Raw genomic sequence first — 18,727 nt, forward strand, 5'->3', positions numbered from 1 at the left:
AACCTAAAATTTTATTTACTTTATTTTTTTCATATAAAATTTTATTCCATGGTCAATTCTCATTTAACCCCGAGAGAAAAAGAAAAACATATTTAAATTTTGAATTTAATAAATAATAGGATGGAAGAGAGACACAAACAAAATACAATATTGTACACTAGGGGAAGGAGATTTGTGTCTCTCTAAATTTTTTTAAATAATAAAAATATAAAAAATAAATACAATTAATAAAAAATAATAAATAAAAAAATTAATAATATAAAAATAGTGAAAAGTTAATATGAGTTAAAAGAAAAATTTAAAATTTAAGAAAAGATTTAATGATAAAATTGTTTAACAAAATATGTGCATCATAAGGATAATTGTCTTTAGCAATAGGTATAAAAGTATTACAACTTTTTAACCCCTAAAATCCCTTCTTTCTTGCAATTATTAGTATTTTCAAATTCACTAATCACAATCCATAAATTGACCACGACAGCAACAATTGAAAAAGAAAAAAAAAAAGAAAAAGACAACGACGGTGAAAGCGAGAAGCAGAATAGGTTAATAGGTGAATTTGTTACCAAAAAATAAATTTCATCGTTTAATTAATCAAAATCACGAATCACAAATTCACAATTTTTGACTATTACGACAATCAAAATTCAAAAAGAAACAACGAGGAGACAAAGAAGTTAAAAGTGGGAAGCAAAGATAGTTTAGCAAAAATATTTTCATCGGTTTAAACAATTACAGTAAGTAGTGATTAATTAAAATTAATGCAAAAATATAAAAAAAAAATATCTCAACGTTCTAAGCGCGCACCAAACGCGCTAACGTGCCGTTTCTTCTTCTTCTTTGCTCTTTCTCTTTCTGATTTTTCACCAGTGGGCACGTTAGCCACCATCAACATTCACCACCTTCTCTTTCTCTATCCCTAACTAACTCCAGTCACAGTTTCAGCACCTTCTTCAACTTCAAAATTTCAAAAACCGTCACTGTATAGTACTTACTTCTTCTACCACAGTTACAACCTTCTTGTAGGGTTTTTGATTCCGATGCTATGAGTCTCCGCCACCGTCAGTCTCCGGCTTCGGTGACCTCCTCCGCCCCCGGCCGCGGCGAAGAACCGTTCAACATCATCCCCGTGCACAACCTCCTAGCGGACCACCCTTCCCTCCGCTTCCCCGAGGTGCGCGCGGCGGCGGCGGCGCTGCGCGCCGTCGGAGACCTCCGGCGACCGCCGTTCGGCCAATGGCGGCCGAACATGGACCTCCTCGACTGGCTCGCGCTCTTCTTTGGCTTCCAGCGCGACAACGTTCGCAACCAGCGCGAGCACCTCGTCCTCCACCTCGCCAACGCTCAGATGCGCCTCACGCCGCCGCCGGACAACATCGACACGCTCGACGCTGGCGTGCTCCGCCGCTTCCGCAAGAAGCTCCTGAAAAACTACACCTCGTGGTGCTCCTACCTAGGAAAAAAGTCCAACATATGGATCTCCGATCGCCGCGGCGGCGCCGGTGACGATCTCCGCCGCGAGCTCCTCTACGTCTCCCTCTACCTCCTGATCTGGGGAGAGGCCGCGAATCTCCGCTTCATGCCTGAGTGCATCTGCTACATCTTCCACAACATGGCGAACGAGTTGAACCGAATTTTGGAAGATTTCATCGACGAGAACACCGGGCAACCGGTTATGCCCTCGGTTTCCGGTGAGAACGCGTTTTTGAACCTGGTAGTGAAGCCTATATATGAGACTATTAAGCGTGAGGTTGATAGTAGTAGGAATGGAACTGCTCCTCATAGTGCTTGGAGGAACTATGATGATATTAATGAGTATTTTTGGAGTAGGAGGTGTTTTGAGAAGCTCAAGTGGCCACTTGATATTGGGAGTAACTTTTTTGTGACTGCTGGTGGGGGTGGGAAGCATGTGGGGAAGACTGGGTTTGTGGAGCAGAGGTCGTTTTGGAACTTGTTTAGAAGTTTTGATAGGCTCTGGGTGATGCTGATACTGTTTCTTCAGGCTGCGATTATCGTGGCTTGGGAGGGGAAGACCTACCCTTGGCAGGCTTTGGAGGATAGGACTGTCCAGGTTAGGGTTTTGACCATTTTTTTCACCTGGAGTGGCTTGAGGTTTCTGCAGAGTTTGCTTGATGTGGGGATGCAGTATAGGTTGGTGTCGAGGGAGACAATTGGGCTTGGCATGAGGATGGTGATGAAGTGTGTTGTGGCTGCTGGATGGATTGTTGTGTTTGGGGTGTTTTATGCTAGGATATGGACGCAGAGGAACCAGGATAGGAGGTGGTCGCCGGCAGCGAATAATAGGGTGTGGAACTTTCTGGTGGTTGTGTTTGTGTTCATCATTCCTGAGCTTCTGGCTGTGGCCCTTTTTGTGATTCCTTGGATTAGGAATTTCATTGAGAACACGAATTGGAGGATTTTCTACATGTTGTCGTGGTGGTTTCAGAGCAGGAGTTTTGTGGGGCGTGGCTTGAGGGAAGGGCTTGTGGACAATGTGTTGTATTCATTGTTCTGGGTTGTGGTGCTGGCCACAAAATTTTGTTTCAGTTACTTTTTGCAGGTGAAACCGATGATTGCTCCGACCAAGGCTGTGTTGGGCCTGAAAGATGTTGATTATGAATGGCATGAGTTTTTTCATAACAGTAACCGGTTTGCCGTTGGGTTGTTGTGGCTTCCAGTTGTTTTGATATATCTGATGGATATTCAGATTTGGTATTCGATTTACTCGTCTTTTGCTGGAGCGATTGTGGGGTTGCTTGAACACTTGGGTGAGATTAGAAATATGCAACAGCTGAAATTGAGGTTCCAGTTTTTTGCCAGTGCGATTCAGTTTAATCTCATGCCAGAGGAGCAGTTGTTGAATACAAGGGGAACATTGAAGAGCAGGTTTAAGGATGCCATCCGCAGGTTGAAGCTCAGGTATGGGCTTGGTCGGCCCTACAGGAAGCTTGAGTCTAACCAGATTGAGGCCAACAAGTTTGCTTTGATATGGAATGAGATAATTCTGTCTTTTAGGGAGGAGGATATTATATCTGACAAAGAGTTTGAGTTGCTGGAGCTGCCACAGAATTCTTGGAATGTCAGGGTGATCCGCTGGCCATGTTTTCTTCTCTGCAATGAGCTACTGTTGGCACTCAGTCAGGCCAAAGAACTAGTTGATGATAGTGATAAGAGGCTTTATAGGAAGATATGCAAGAGTGAGTACAGGCGCTGTGCTGTCATTGAAGCTTATGATAGTTGCAAGCACTTGCTTCTTGAGATTATCAAACCCCACACTGAAGAGCATTCTATTGTGACTGTTCTGTTTCAGGAAATTGATCACTCTCTTGAGATTGAGAAATTCACTAAAATGTTCAAAACAACTGCACTGCCTAAGCTCCACAACAAGTTGATAAAACTTGTTCAGTTATTAAACAAGCCTGTTAAAGATCCTAACCAAGTGGTGAATACCCTTCAAGCTCTTTATGAGATTGCTACCAGAGACTTGTTCAAGGAGCAAAGAAATCCGGAACAGCTAAAGGAGGATGGTTTGGCTCAACAGAATCCTGCTGCAGGTCTACTTTTTGAGACTGCCATTCAGTTGCCTGATGCCAACAATGAGAACTTCTATCGGCAGGTTCGGCGCTTGTATACAATTCTTACATCCAATGATTCAATGCAAAACATCCCAGTAAATTTGGAAGCTAGACGGAGAATTGCCTTCTTCAGTAACTCACTTTTTATGAACATGCCTCATGCTCCCCAAGTTGAGAAAATGATGGCTTTCAGTGTTCTAACGCCTTACTATAGTGAAGATGTATTATTCAGCAAAGAACAGCTCAGAAATGAGAATGAAGATGGTGTTTCAATCCTGTACTATTTGCAGACTATATATGATGATGAGTGGAAAAATTTTATGGAGAGGATGCGTCGGGAGGGGTTGGCAAAAGACCGTGATATATGGACTGACAAACTTAGAGATTTGAGGCTCTGGGCTTCCTACAGAGGCCAGACACTATCACGGACAGTTAGAGGAATGATGTACTACTATCGTGCCCTCAAGATGTTGACTTTTCTGGATTCTGCATCAGAAATGGATATTCGAGAAGGTGCCCGTGAACTTGTTTCAATGAGGCGTGATGATTTAGAGAGTTCCAACTCAAAGTCACCTTCTTCCTCCAAGAGTTTAAGTAGAGCAAGCAGTTCTGTTAGTTTGTTATTCAAGGGCCATGAGTATGGGACTGCTTTAATGAAATTCACATATGTGATTGCTTGCCAGATATATGGAACTCAGAAGGAAAAAAAGGATCCTCATGCTGATGAAATTTTGTATCTAATGCAAAACAATGAGGCCCTTCGGGTTGCTTATGTTGATGAGAAAACCACTGGAAGGGATGAGAAGGAGTATTACTCTGTTCTTGTTAAGTATGACCAACAGTTGCAGAAGGAGGTGGAAATTTACCGCGTAAAGTTGCCTGGGCCCTTGAAGCTTGGGGAAGGAAAGCCGGAAAATCAAAATCATGCCATTATCTTCACTCGCGGTGATGCAGTTCAGACTATTGATATGAATCAGGACAACTACTTTGAGGAGGCACTTAAAATGCGAAATCTCTTGGAAGAATACAGGAGTTACTATGGTATCCGGAAACCCACTATTTTGGGAGTTAGGGAACACATTTTTACTGGTTCTGTTTCCTCTCTTGCTTGGTTCATGTCAGCTCAGGAAACAAGTTTTGTCACCTTAGGACAGAGGGTTTTGGCAAATCCTTTGAAGGTTAGAATGCATTATGGTCACCCAGACGTGTTTGACAGGTTTTGGTTCTTGACTCGAGGTGGTATCAGTAAAGCTTCCAGAGTTATCAATATAAGTGAGGACATCTTTGCTGGATTTAATTGTACTCTTCGTGGAGGTAATGTCACTCACCATGAATACATTCAGGTTGGAAAGGGAAGGGATGTTGGGTTGAATCAAGTATCAATGTTCGAAGCAAAGGTTGCCAGTGGAAATGGGGAGCAAGTCCTAAGTAGAGATGTGTACAGATTGGGTCACAGGCTGGATTTTTTCCGGATGCTCTCATTCTTCTACACTACTGTGGGGTTCTTCTTCAACACTATGGTGGTGGTTCTGACTGTGTATGCATTTTTATGGGGTCGGCTATATCTTGCTCTTAGTGGTGTTGAGAAGTCAATGGAAAGTAACAGCAATGACAATAAAGCACTTGGTACCATCTTGAATCAACAGTTCATCATCCAACTTGGGCTTTTCACTGCCCTTCCAATGATTGTAGAGAATTCCCTTGAGCATGGGTTCCTTCAAGCTATCTGGGATTTCTTGACAATGCAGCTCCAGCTTTCATCAGTTTTTTACACATTCTCAATGGGAACTCGAAGTCATTTCTTTGGACGGACTGTTCTGCATGGTGGGGCAAAATATCGAGCTACTGGTCGTGGTTTTGTTGTAGAGCATAAAAGATTTGCTGAAATCTATAGACTCTTTGCCCGTAGCCATTTTGTGAAAGCAATTGAATTGGGACTGATACTTGTAATTTATGCATCACATAGTCCTGTAGCAACTGACACATTTGTTTATATAGCCTTGACCATCACTAGTTGGTTCTTAGTTGCATCATGGATTATGGCACCATTTGTGTTCAATCCTTCTGGCTTTGATTGGTTAAAAACTGTTTACGATTTTGATGACTTTATGAACTGGATTTGGTACAGTGGAAGCGTATTTGCTAAGGCTGAACAGAGCTGGGAAAGGTGGTGGTTTGAAGAGCAGGATCATCTAAAGGTAACTGGCCTTTGGGGAAAGCTTTTGGAGATAATCTTAGATCTTCGGTTCTTCTTTTTCCAGTATGGAATTGTCTATCAGCTAGGCATTTCTGATCACAATACCAGTATTGCTGTTTACTTGCTATCCTGGATTTATGTGTTTGTTGTATCTGGGATTTACGCTGTGGTAGTTTATGCCCGAAACAAATATGCAGCCAAAGAGCATATCTATTATCGGCTGGTCCAGTTCCTTGTCATAATTCTTGCAATACTTGTGATAGTTGGTTTGCTGGAATTCACTAAATTCAAATTCATGGATATTTTCACTAGCCTGTTGGCATTCATACCCACGGGCTGGGGCCTGATATCGATTGCCCAAGTATTCCGGCCGTTTTTGCAGTCCACTATCATTTGGGATGGTGTTGTTTCAGTGGCTCGTATATATGATATAATGTTTGGAGTCATTATCATGGCCCCTGTGGCACTACTATCATGGTTGCCTGGATTTCAGAATATGCAAACCAGAATTCTTTTCAATGAAGCATTCAGCAGGGGCCTTCGGATATTCCAGATTGTTACAGGGAAAAAATCACAGAGTTGACTGTGAATTAAGGTAATTTCTATTCATATTTTTAGTCAATTTCAGGCTTGTAGTGTTTTTGGTGTAAATTTTTTTAAAATGTCCTTTTGCTTTAATCATTTGCTAATAGACAAGATCAACAAGACATGGCTGCTGTTGAGCTAACAAAATTGCACCCTTTTTATTCTTGTTTTTTCCCCTTGTGTGACTGATATATCCTTGATTCAGTGTCATGCACCTGGGGAATGTTCGTTTCTCATAGACAATTTCATGCATGATTAATCAGGCAATGAATTTCCTCATCACAATTGTAACATGTTCAATTAACTTGTTCTTTCAGCATTAATGAAGTGCTGACAAGTGACAATGACTGCTACACCTCACATTTTGGTGACATGAACCCTTTATTTGACTCCCTCTTTTTTGTGAATTTCTGCCATGTGTTTGGTATTTAGCTGGTCAATTGCTATTGATATGGATATTATTGATTGGTGTCTTTTTATGATTTTGTATTTGGTGGTGATTTCACCCAATTACTTTGTTTTTTAAAATGCCATTGTGCTTCAAATAGAATGCATTTTATAAGTTCTGTTTATTTTCCAGTCAATTCTGAATTTAAATTGGAGGGTTTTCTTTATTTATTTGGTTATTTGAAGCTTCCAAGTTATGCTTTTGATATGTTTGGAGAGGTATGGGCCTTGGGCATATGATTGCATGCCATGAAATTTCTTACCCACTATATTTCTAATGGTATCTCTCTCCAGTTTTGCATCTTTCCAGCTGTGTATTTTCACTTAGGCCATGTAATATTCCAGTCATCTAGTCTCTCTCCTGTTATCTCTCATTTGTTCTAGATGTTTCATTCTGCTGTGTTGCCTCTAATAGTGTTTGAGTGCTTTTTACATTATGTGGTTGATGGAGCTAGACTTGAGATATTGTTTGTGTGATTGTGTGATATTTGAGCTGGCTTAAGCCACACTGCATTAATATTTAGATCACCACAAATTGGTGTATTTCATGAATTGCTGCTAATGCACACACGCGTGTGTAATATTTGAGCTGGCTTAGGCATTCAATACATTAATATTGAGATCACCATAAGTCAGTGTATTTTGTGAACATACTGCTATTTGTCTGTGCTATTGCGATTTCTTATCAATGAGACTATCCCATGCGGCCATAACTCATCATATGAAATCCATAATGAGATGAAACCATGTTCCTACTGAAGCACCTTCTTTGATAAACTGAAAATATATTTACACCAAGATGAATATAAATAACAGTGGTTCAGCATATACCATGAAGATGGACTATTTTATTGTAAGTTGATAGTTATGTCTCTCTTATTTCGAATGCTTGTCTGCCTTGTGTGAATTAATTCTCTAATACCATTTTCACTGAACCTTGGCTGTCATTTGACAGGATCATGACGACCCTTTCTTTGTGTTTTTTTTGTTTTTGTTTTGTGTTAAAATATTAAAAATAAATGTGTTGAAATTCAGCCTTTGGTTTATTGTTGCAGGAGGTGCTGTTGAAAACATAACTGCAGCTGATCCATTTCCCATTTCACAACGGCTATATTTGTGACCCATCCCATTATATGTCTTGTTATTAAAGGTTTTGGCGGTTCTTTTATCTGATTCATGTTTTCTGGTGCCTTTCATGCATACACCTGTGGCTTTCTGTAACCTTTGGTATTTTGCCTCCTTTGAACCTTTCACTTGACTGGATTAATTAGCCGCTACCCTATGTTTGTGTATTTATCTTTTTAGCTAATAAGGTCTGTAATATGTTTGCAGGGTTGACGCTGGAATGATATGGTAGAGAGGGCCATAGAAGACTATTAAACTTTCTGTGTTCCAAATTTTCATCTGGGTATGAGGGCTGTTGTTGATTGAGTTGGTGGCTGTGATTATATTTTATTTGTTTGGTGGATAGGGGAGATTATTTTCTGCTTTTCTTGGATGGTCATATTTATTATTGTAAGTAGTCAATTCTCATGTTTTTTAAAATTAGTTTTGGCCGGTGATCTTCTGATTATTTGTGCTGTTACACACCCCTGGCAGAAAACGGTTCATTGTCCCACAGATGATAGGCATTACCATGATTCAGTTTTGTTAGCTCATTTCCGTAGTTGAAGATATAGTGCATGTTTAATTCAGAAAAATAATCGTTTTTCTCTCAGATTTCCGATAGGTTTAATGCAGTTTATACAGTTCTCTGGAACTTCTGAAGTTTAGAATTATAGGTACTAGTACCACGATTCGATTTAAAGCTGAACTAAACATGTTATTAGTTTTTTTTTTTTTTTGCCTTTTTGTTTTTCTGCTGAAGAGGGCGAGCCTTGGTGCAGCGGTAAAGTTGTGCCTTGGTAACTTGTTGGTCATGGGTTCGAATCCGGAAACAGCCTCTTTGCATATGCAAGGGTAAGGCTGCGTACAACATCCCTCTCCCATACCTTCGCATAGCGAAGAGCCTCTGGGCAATGGGGTACGAAGTTTTTTGTTTTTCTGTTGAAACCATAAGAACATGAGCTATTCGATATGCTAGGTTTTGTGATGAATATTTATTTATTTTCTTATAATTTGACTCGGTTAATAAATTGAAACTGCACCGATTTTCTAATTCTCTTGTTTGGTTAGTTGAAACAAGTTGAACTACCTAGAGAAGATAACACAAGTCTCGCAAATTGAAACTGTTACCTTTTTTTTATATATAATATTTTGCGTTGTATATAACTCTTATAAGCTATATATCTGTAACAAAAAAAATATAATTTATATATCTAATCAATAATTTCTCTATAACTTATACAAAGAAGGAAGTGTTAGGACACTTTTTTTTACCCCTAAAAAAGGACACTTGTACTATCCATCAAAAAAATAAGTGATGTGAGAAACAATGTAATAAAAATAAAATAAAGAAATTAAAGAAAGGATGAAAAATAAAAGTGCAAAAAAATCAAAATCACTTTAAAATCATGATTTTATGTGTGACATGGTATCATGAATAAAATAAATTCTTTATTAAATATCTATGTAGAAATATTTAATAAAAATTTATATAAATTAAACTCAATTTTAAATTAATACTAACTATTTTTATGTAACCATTTTAAGTCTTGCGTATAACATTAAAAGGATACAAAATGTTTAACTTTTATCTGGCAAAGTAATTTTACCATTCATGTTAACTAGATATATCGGTAGCACTGAATATATTGAAAAAGGAATTGTTTAGCAGAGTAATTCTAGAATTCATGTTAAAAGTCCCCAACTACGGGTGGTAGAATACTAGTGTTTGACAAGCAGGGGACCCCTAAACCTTCTAGAGGAATGTTTGTGTGGTACTGACAACAGCTGCTAAGTAAATAGCATAAACAAATTGATTAAATATTAAAAAAAAGTGGGCCTTGATAGATTTTGAAGTGGTAATCGGATATGCACAGCATAGATTGAGCTTCAATCTAAAAAGAATGGAGGGTGCAAAGAAAGGTTAGTCCATTGGGTAAGCATCAAACTTGTATTCTATAAGGAAAGTGGGTTCGAATTCCATTGTCAATGTGATGACTTTGTTGATAGGTGATCTATTAATATTTCTTTAAGCGTTCAGATCAGTGAGTCTTCGGTATAAAACTGGCCTAAACTTTTAAGATAAGAAAAATGGAGGGCAACAAAAATGGTTGTCTTGATCATTCAGTTAGAGGCTCATAATTCGTTTTATCTCCAAGGGCCATTTTAAAGGGTTCTGATCCAAATAATGGATTATTATGTTGAATCAGCCTGTTACCTGTTGGATGTGTAGGTAGTATGTACTATGTAGCATGTTAAACACTTGGTGTTAATTTAAGGACCTGCGTATTTTTAGAAGGCGAATAGTGTATTTTTTTATTATCAAATAATTAGTTAATAGTAATTAATGTTGATGAAATGTATGCAGAGTTATTTGTGGGACTCATTAGGAGAATTTTTCGAGTTGCTGAATTAAAAGGATAAACTACTTGATTATAAAAAGTATCGTATAAAAAAAGAGTTGCTGCAACAGAGATATCTAACATGCACTGTAATATTTTATATGCTATGTGGTAGAATGGTATAGTTCAACTACTTATGTAGACACGGGCCACTAGGACTGTTCTAGTGATTAAAAAAAGCACTCAGCTAGGCAGAGAAAAAGTGATTGAAGTAAGCGAATCTTCATTTATTAGTAAAACATTCTAACCCATTAAATTAATAAATTAATTATGTTATAAAACAATTAATATTATTATATATAATATTAAATTTTTTAATATATATTTAATACACATAAATTTACATATTGTAACAATTAATTTTGATCTAATAATTACTTTTTTTACATATATAAATTGTAAATAAAAATAATAGGTTTAATAAAAATTTATACATGTAAAAAAAATACATTATTAACATAAATCTACTAATGTATTTTTTTTGGTCTTATTAGAATTAATTTTGATCTATATTTTTTTACATATATAATTTTTTATTAAACTTATGATTTTTATTTACAATTTATATATGTAAAAAAATTAATTATTAGATCAAAATTAATTGTCACAAAATTTCTTATATAAATTTACATGTGTATTAAATATACATTAAAAAATTTAGTATTATATATAACGACATTAATTATTTTATATTCATTAGCTCAGTTGATTAGAACTGCATGAACCATTAATTTTATATTAATTTGTAAAACATATTGATTCTTGTATGACATACGGATTATCAATCTGTAGTAGGCATACAGATTCACAATATGTATCAGCTTTACGAAAGGATAGTATTGAAATTGTTCATTTTATGCTGCGTGTACCAATAATTTGACGGGTGCGCAAAGCAATTCCCTTCGAGTAACATCTATTACACTTCATCCCCTCTCTTCTATCATAATTATCATATAAAAAATTATTTCAAAATGATGTTATTTAAATTTTTTAATTAACATTAATTATTTTTTATTTATATCACTTATAATATTAAAAATGTACTACAAAATTTATAAATAATAATAATATAAGATTAATTTTATAAAAAATTTAATCTTTTTATCTATTTGTTAATTTTTCTTAATTCGCATAAAATTTGGTATGAATTAGAAATATCTAGAGAAATGCTAACTCTCTTGGCACTCACTTTTTAACACATTAAAATGGATCCCCACATCTATATTAAGAGAAAAAAATCATTAAATGAATATAAAATCCATCAAAATTGATGATTTCAAATAAATTTTTATCCGTCATAAAAATTATAAAAAATATTGTTATAGTGTTAAAGCCTCTCTAACATCCCTCATCTCTAGTATTTAAGTTATAGTGAGCTTTAAGAAATTCTCATGAAAGTCGGAAACAAATGGCAGAGCGAACTTCAAAACAAATTTAAAAAGACTTCAATGGTGGATTTTGTTCATGTGGATTACAATCTTTAAATTTAAATCAACTGTTTAAAGTAATATCTAATCTATGTTACCACACTATATATACGCCTCTAACCAACTTTATCATTGGTGATGAAAACATGAGCATATTGTACAAGACTAGTCATGCACCTATTTAGCAGTCTTAAATCACAAAAGAACTTATATATCTCCCCCATTCAAATCAAGGGCTTTTATTTCCACATCTTTTCCTAACAAAATTGTTTAAAACTTGTGTCCTTGTGAGGCCATCCCTTGGTCTTGGCCAATCTGCATGATTGTTCAACAAATAGTGAAGGAATTGGTGTCTTTTCCCATGGGATGATCCCAAAATCATCAGTAAACTCCTGCATTCCTCCAACTAAGAATTGCCAAACTAGAGCACCGGCTCCAGACCTGTTTTTCTTTGCAGATTTGTAGCTTATATCTAAAATTGTTTTGTACATTGTTTTTCGTTCAGGCATAGTAAAATTTATGTCTGACAACCCATATTCAGAGAACAAGACTGGCTTGTTCAATACCTTATCACCATCTTCGATGTGAGAAAGCATCCACTTGGAGACAAATTTCATGTAGTCTTCAAATACCTGATGATGAAACCTATGCATAGGTTTTTAATTAAAAAAAAAGGAGTTAATAAAGGACATAATAAAAAAGACTAAGCTATACGAAATTATCATATGATTTGGGATGTGTACTTCTGAATAAAAATAAAAAGTAATTTCTTAAAGGTCTTTGATGCAAATTTCAAACAAATTAATGCTGAGATAGTTGATTACTTCAACACAAAAACATGAGAAATTTGTAGCACAAAAGCTTCCATTCTGCAGGTTTAGAGATATTTGGAACTTCCAAAGTTCAGTTCCTTATTTTAAGAGTCTAAGTGCCTGTTTGGTATAACATCTTGTATGTGCATCAAGATAAAAAAAACCACATCAAAAGAAGCCTAAATATGTAGAAGCTATAAATATTAGTAGCTTCTTTGAACACGAATCAACTTTGTCACCATGAGAAAACAAACATGCACCGAGAAAATTCAAAACTACAGATATAGGAGTTACATAATGCTTACCAGTGATCAGGATAGATATGGACAGAGGTGAAGTCAATATTTGAGATTTTGGAGTTCCTTATAAAGTCAGATCCAAGTCTAGATGCCCAATCCTCAGGGTTCACAGTCAATCTTTTCGGATCATTAGGACCATAGAAACCTTCAAGTCCAACAGTCACAAGATGGCACTTGTCAATCAATTTGACAAAAGCTGACATTTCCTCTATCCAATCCTGCAGTTCTATGATAAATAAGTAAACCGTATACAACTATACTCGGATATACCTACATAAGAAGTAGTGACACCACTATTGTTTTCTTTCCTTTCTGAACTCGGAAGAATTTAAGGGATAATGATATCCTGTAATTTTCCCCCTCATTTACATTTTAATGAATTTAGATGGCACAGTACAAGTAAAAGTCCAGATAATTAAATACTTAAATTGAAAGGTTTCAATTTTCAAGTTTCCTTTCAAAAGGGGTTTAAAAAGAGCAACATCTGAATGAGCATCAAAATGATGGCTAAAATTCAGAGTACACCATAATATCAAATTCAGCCAAGCATTTGTGCAAATAGGCAAGCTTGCATGGTGGAGAGGGCATTTCTATAAAAGCACAGACCATTTGAGATCATAATAATTTATTAAACAAAAATATTGAGGAAAGAATAAAGACATTTGAATTAGTCAAACTTTGAATTGCTCATTAACATTTCTGGCATGTCACTTCTATAAATATTTGAAGGAGTAAAAGCACAGATACAGGACTTACTTGGAGAGTATCACCAGAAGGATCAGTTAGGCACCGAGGTTCATTAATCAATTCCCAACCAAAAATGGTGGGGTCATTTCTATATTCAATTCCAGTTATAGTATTCTTCCTTGTCAGAATTGTCTGTAGAAAAATTGAAAGTAAGCAATTAATTTATCTAAACCAGTCTCAAAGGCAGCAAACATGCAGCTGAAATTGAAAATGCCCAGCAAAGAAAAAGTAAACGAAGGATAGGCAAGGGAGGAATGGGATACGGATAATCATTGTTTTGACCCACATGAGCTGGAAATAGAAGTGTCATGTATTAAAACAATTGGAATGGCAAAACAGCAATCATACGTTATGAAGGGGAAAAAAACAATAATGCAATATAGAAATTCCATAATTTCATCATTAATCCTCTCTTTGATTATCTTTATTTAAATTGGATCTTAAGGATAAAAAAGACTTCTAAACGGATACATATTTACTGAAAACTTAGTTTTTGATAGACCCAACAGCGTTATTTGATTAAAAAATGACGTAGGCTAAGAGCAAATTTGACTAGCAAAGACTTATATGCCATCTACTTGTCTACCCCCAGAACAATTCTTCAGGCGTAAGTCATCAAAAGCTTGGGATTTGTATACAATTCTTCAAGCACAAACGTCAAAAGTTAGGGATACTAACTTTATGCATCATAGAGCTATATTAGTATGAAAGTATTATTGCTAAAGCTGTGTCTCTCTAAACAGGGAGAAATTAAAAAAAAAAAAAAAAGAGGGTGGGGCGAACAGTAAAAAGATACACATAACATACCTTGACGTAATTCTTGAAATAACTACGGATTGATGGATCAAAGAAGAAAGAATCGTTAGACGAGCTTAATCCAACCCCTTCTTGCCATGCCCACTTGACATATTGAGTCTTCCCACCATATGCATGCAAGTTATTTACTAAGCTAAGGAGCAGCCTAATTCCATGTTGCCTTGCTTCTGCTATAACATAGTCCAAGGCCTGTTACCCAACCAAAGTTCAATGTGGTTTTCATTCATCATACAGTAACGTTAAACAGTAAACAGCTTGCTTAATCAATGGACCAAAAGTATTAACGGCAATGCAACATAAAGAATTTTTTTCATTTCTATCAAGCATGACTTATAGGGTAGATTAAGCAAGACACAAATACCCAAGACAATCATCAGGGACTTCTAAATGACTATATTGAGAAAGCATGTATTGAAAATTTTCAAAATAAGCAGACATAAAACTTTTAAATTTGGCATGTGAATCATAAACGGATTTCAAGTTCAACCATAACCACACACCATTTTTGGGAGAATTTTTCACGTGTGATAGATTGATCAAGGATGGAGTAAGCAAGAAGAGAACTAACGTGAGTCTTGCACACCATACTTTCAATCATGAGCAAATACAATCTTCAACTTTACTCTACTAAGACTGAAATCATATATATATATGTTTCTCAATTTTTGTCAGCATCCTACCACATACGATATTATATCATTTTCAAGAACAATGGTAACCGTGGCCATTCAGCTCAGCTACAACAAGCATGTCACGACTCATGTCACAATTCAAAAGTGCCTCCCGCAAATTATGCAAAGTTTAATCCCAGCCCCCAATGAATCTCAGCAATTAATGCGTAAATGGTGGACACCAATCATACACACAAAGTTACAAACCTAATTTTTGGAAGCCTCCAGCCACAAGCTCAATTTCAGGGAAAAAGAATAAAAGTGAGCGAGAAGACAATACATAAAACAAAAAACAAAGCAAAGCAAAAGAAAACCAAAATATCCAACACCCCACTACTGGACACTCATCAAAATCTAGTTATGTCAGCATCCATAGTCAAGCACAAAAAAACCAAAAAAAAATTACACCAAGACAAAAAAAAATCCAAGGATGAAAAACAAACAACAAAAACATGAATAAAAGCACAAAATTCAGAATCTACAAAACACTACCTTGAAAGCTTGTTCATTGAACACACCAGGGGAACTCTGAAGGGCATTGTAGTCACCATCATTGAAGGCCCAAGTTCTACACACAGTTAGCCCCATCTTTGCCCCAGCCCTTAGCATTTCACGTACCTTTGGCCTGGAATACTCATCCACAGATTGAACCATTAACCAATAAGAGTTCCACCCATTAATGTAGAAAGCTTTTCCATCCACCATAAACTGAGTCCCATTTCTCTCCACAAAAGCCAATTCAGCTTCTTCCTCAAAACCAAACCTCACATCCCCAAAAGACATGTAAATGAACAACACGATCGATGCAAACCCCACAACGGGGTAAAACAAACCATTTCCACTCACCATGATTCTGTACCTCTTGCACACCTTATGCAACATAGAACCAGAGAAATTCAACAAATTTGTGAGATCCTCAGATACCCTTTTGGATTCTTATCCAAAGGGTCACTTTGTTAGTGGCACCAGATGAAGGTTGCTGAATTCACAACTTCAGACCCAGATGTGAATGTGAACGTTTCTGACACCCCAAATGATCAGAACGAATGGATCACTCTCTTTCTCTCTGAGAAGATTGTGAATGAACCTTAAAGGAGTTAACTTTAAGAAACTAAGTGCTTGAAGACTTCAACTTTGACAAGTTTGCAGGTTGCTGAAACAAGGGGTTATATTTTTATAGCTATTGATGAAATGGGGAATGGCTATGCTTCAACCATGTAGAAGGAAGTAAAAGAGAAGACTGAAAAAGACTCATATCTTTCTTCTTCAGAACTTTCAGTCAAAATAAAAATGAGGGAGGTGATTCATTAGGTTGAAGGGAAAAAATAAGTAGTGATGAAGATGGTGAGAGTGTGGTGAAATGTTAGTATCAATGTATCAGGTTGTTTGGATTTAGATCTGAGGAGTGTGAACCTCCCTTCAGTTATAATACTTTAAGAGAGAGTATCTTTCAATTTTTTTTTCAAGAACTGTGGGCCACTTTGTTGTATCTGAAGTCTTTTCACATGGTCAGCAATACAAAACAAGAACAAAATAAAAGATTTAATTTCACTTTTTGTATTCTATTTTGCATTTATTTATTTTAAATTTGATTTCTTGAATTTTTTATTATTTGTTTATAAATTTAAGATTACACCCAAGACATAAATCAATCAATATAAATTTATTTTTGTTTAATCAATAATTTTAAATATGAATTCTAAATATATAATTACTTTACAAACTAAATTATTTTTTTATTTATAATAATTTTACTCAACTGGCATGCATGATTAATATATATATATATATATATATATATATATATGAACAAATATTACCTTAACATAATTACTATAGTATAACTCCCAAATGTGTGAATTAGTTAGTGTGAATTCTAGTAGTGTGTTTTGAATATAATTGTTTCAAGTTAAAATACATTTGATTTCTATTAAAATACAAGTGAAAAAAAATTCGAAATGATTTTTTTTAAATTTGAAATTAAGAATAAAGAGTAAACACAAACGGTGACAAAATTTACAAAAAGTAAGAAAATAAGACAAAAAATACAATTAAAAAATAATAATAACAGTAGCAAAGGAAAAAAGAAAGAAGAGCATTTCTCACTTCTCAGACAGTGTTCTTAAATGTTCGCTTGGTACAGATTCTGTATAAAGTCATATTTTTCGTCAGACCTAGCTTGCTTGTTTTGTTTGCGGATGTCGGCACATTCCACGTGTAAGCATGGACAATTTTTTTGACAGCTACCACTTGCTTATTTTATTATACTACCTTACTTAATATCATAATATACCACAACAGGTATGCAATTTGATTTTGTTAAAAAAAAAACAATGATTTCCCTAAAAGAGAATTAGTATTCAATTCACTGGATGTCTGTGGTTTGATACATAATAAAATAGATTAGATGGTATTGTTGAGTAATTTGTCCTTTGGCATTGAGGTCAGAACATCTAAATCATAGGCACCTTTTGTATTTGAAAATTGCTCCATTGATTCCGTTTGGGAATGATTGACGATGAATAGCTTGTTTTCTTTTGGTAAACATTAATGGCTCAATTCTAGTAGTGATTAGGCTTAGCTAGCCGGTGCGTGTAAGATTTGTGTAACCTAAATGTAGGCATGCAACTGTAGGAAAATTGCAGGCAATTTGTAGTACAATTTTTTTTTAAAAGTTTTTTATTACGTATTCTTAATGTAAAAATTTGTACACTTTTTAACTTATTAGCTATCATTTTTAGCTACAATTTGCACACTTTTTAACTTCTTAACTATCATTATAAAAATTAATAATTTTATCATATATCATAATTTATAATTAGATAATAACATAAAAATAAATTATAAATAAATTATTTTGTTTAATAAATCAGAATATTCATGAACGAGAATTTAAAGATTGTTTTTTTGAAATACAGATATTCATTTAAAGAACTTGTTAGGAAAGTCAATATTCTATGATTATTTTTATTATGAGAGTTAATTATAAATAGTCGGTCATATTAGAATGACTTCATTGTAGGAATAGATTGTTGAGTTATAGGAGCAAAATAATCTAATTAAATATATGTATTTGTATATATATTGCCTCTATGATTTTGAACGAAAATACAACCAAATTGTTTTCATCTTCTCTTTCCATCTTTTACATGACATCAAAGCAGTAACAAACTGCTTTCTCTTTTTTCCATTTTTTTTTTACCTTTCAAACATTTTTTTCTAAACCATTATGGCTAATGATGGAAACAAATCTGATTCCAATAGCTCTTACTCTCTTCACCATTCCAATCATCCTGGAATGGTCCCATTAGCACATGTTCAGCCCCTTGTGAATGGATTGACTGAATTACAATTACAACAAATTTTGTCTATTATGCAGGCAATGGAGCATCTCAATCAGCTGCTCCCAAGGCAAATAATGCCAATTTTTCTTCAGGTTTGTCTGCATCCAAGTTGATAATTGATAGTGATGGAACAAATCACATAACTTCTTCTCCATCTCTACTTGTCAACAGTAAAGAAAACACTTCTTTACCACTAGTTATTATGCCAAATGGAGATCAAGCTCTAATTATTTCTACTGGAAATTCACCTTTGAGTCTTATTATTTGTTTGAAGAATGTACTTGGGGTACCATCTTGTAAG

The 18,727-nt window shown here is 35.3% G+C and overlaps 2 protein-coding genes and 1 non-coding gene across 3 annotated transcripts; 2 read left to right on the forward strand and 1 right to left on the reverse strand.

Annotated features, from left to right (window-relative positions):
- The first annotated feature begins 792 nt into the window (after window positions 1–792).
- LOC114379378 (callose synthase 12-like) lies at window positions 793–8,521 on the forward strand. The gene is made up of 3 exons (XM_028338021.1): window positions 793–6,367; window positions 7,860–8,031; window positions 8,137–8,521. The coding sequence occupies exon 1, from the start codon at window positions 1,046–1,048 to the stop codon at window positions 6,353–6,355; it is 5,310 nt and encodes a 1,769-aa protein (XP_028193822.1). The 5' UTR covers window positions 793–1,045; the 3' UTR covers window positions 6,356–6,367; window positions 7,860–8,031; window positions 8,137–8,521.
- On the forward strand, window positions 4,008–4,085 carry LOC114380609. Its single transcript, XR_003659785.1, has one exon. It is a non-coding gene; the product is annotated as a small nucleolar RNA J33 (small nucleolar RNA).
- A 3,211-nt stretch (window positions 8,522–11,732) lies between the features above and the next one.
- Window positions 11,733–15,964, reverse strand: LOC114380169 (mannan endo-1,4-beta-mannosidase 2-like). The gene is made up of 5 exons (XM_028339120.1): window positions 15,575–15,964; window positions 14,403–14,600; window positions 13,605–13,727; window positions 12,855–13,066; window positions 11,733–12,382 (listed from the first exon to the last, which is right to left on the reverse strand). The coding sequence occupies exons 1-5, from the start codon at window positions 15,962–15,964 to the stop codon at window positions 11,995–11,997; spliced, it is 1,311 nt and encodes a 436-aa protein (XP_028194921.1). The 3' UTR covers window positions 11,733–11,994.
- Between the last annotated feature and the right edge of the window lie 2,763 nt (window positions 15,965–18,727).

The sequence above is a fragment of the Glycine soja genome, chromosome 12 (genome assembly GCF_004193775.1).
Source record: "Glycine soja cultivar W05 chromosome 12, ASM419377v2, whole genome shotgun sequence".
In the NCBI taxonomy this organism is placed as follows: domain Eukaryota; kingdom Viridiplantae; phylum Streptophyta; class Magnoliopsida; order Fabales; family Fabaceae; genus Glycine; species Glycine soja.

Coding starts and splice junctions, on each gene's coding strand:
- LOC114379378 (XM_028338021.1), top strand. CDS start 1,046: ATGAGTCTCCGCCACCGTCAGTCTCCGGCTTCGGTGACCTCCTCCGCC.
- LOC114380169 (XM_028339120.1), bottom strand. CDS start 15,964: ATGTTGCATAAGGTGTGCAAGAGGTACAGAATCATGGTGAGTGGAAAT. Junction 14,601..15,574: donor TCAATGAACAAGCTTTCAAG/GTAGTGTTTTGT, acceptor GTTGGGTAACAG/GCCTTGGACTATGTTATAGC. Junction 12,383..12,854: donor CATATCTATCCTGATCACTG/GTAAGCATTATG, acceptor ACCTATGCATAG/GTTTCATCATCAGGTATTTG.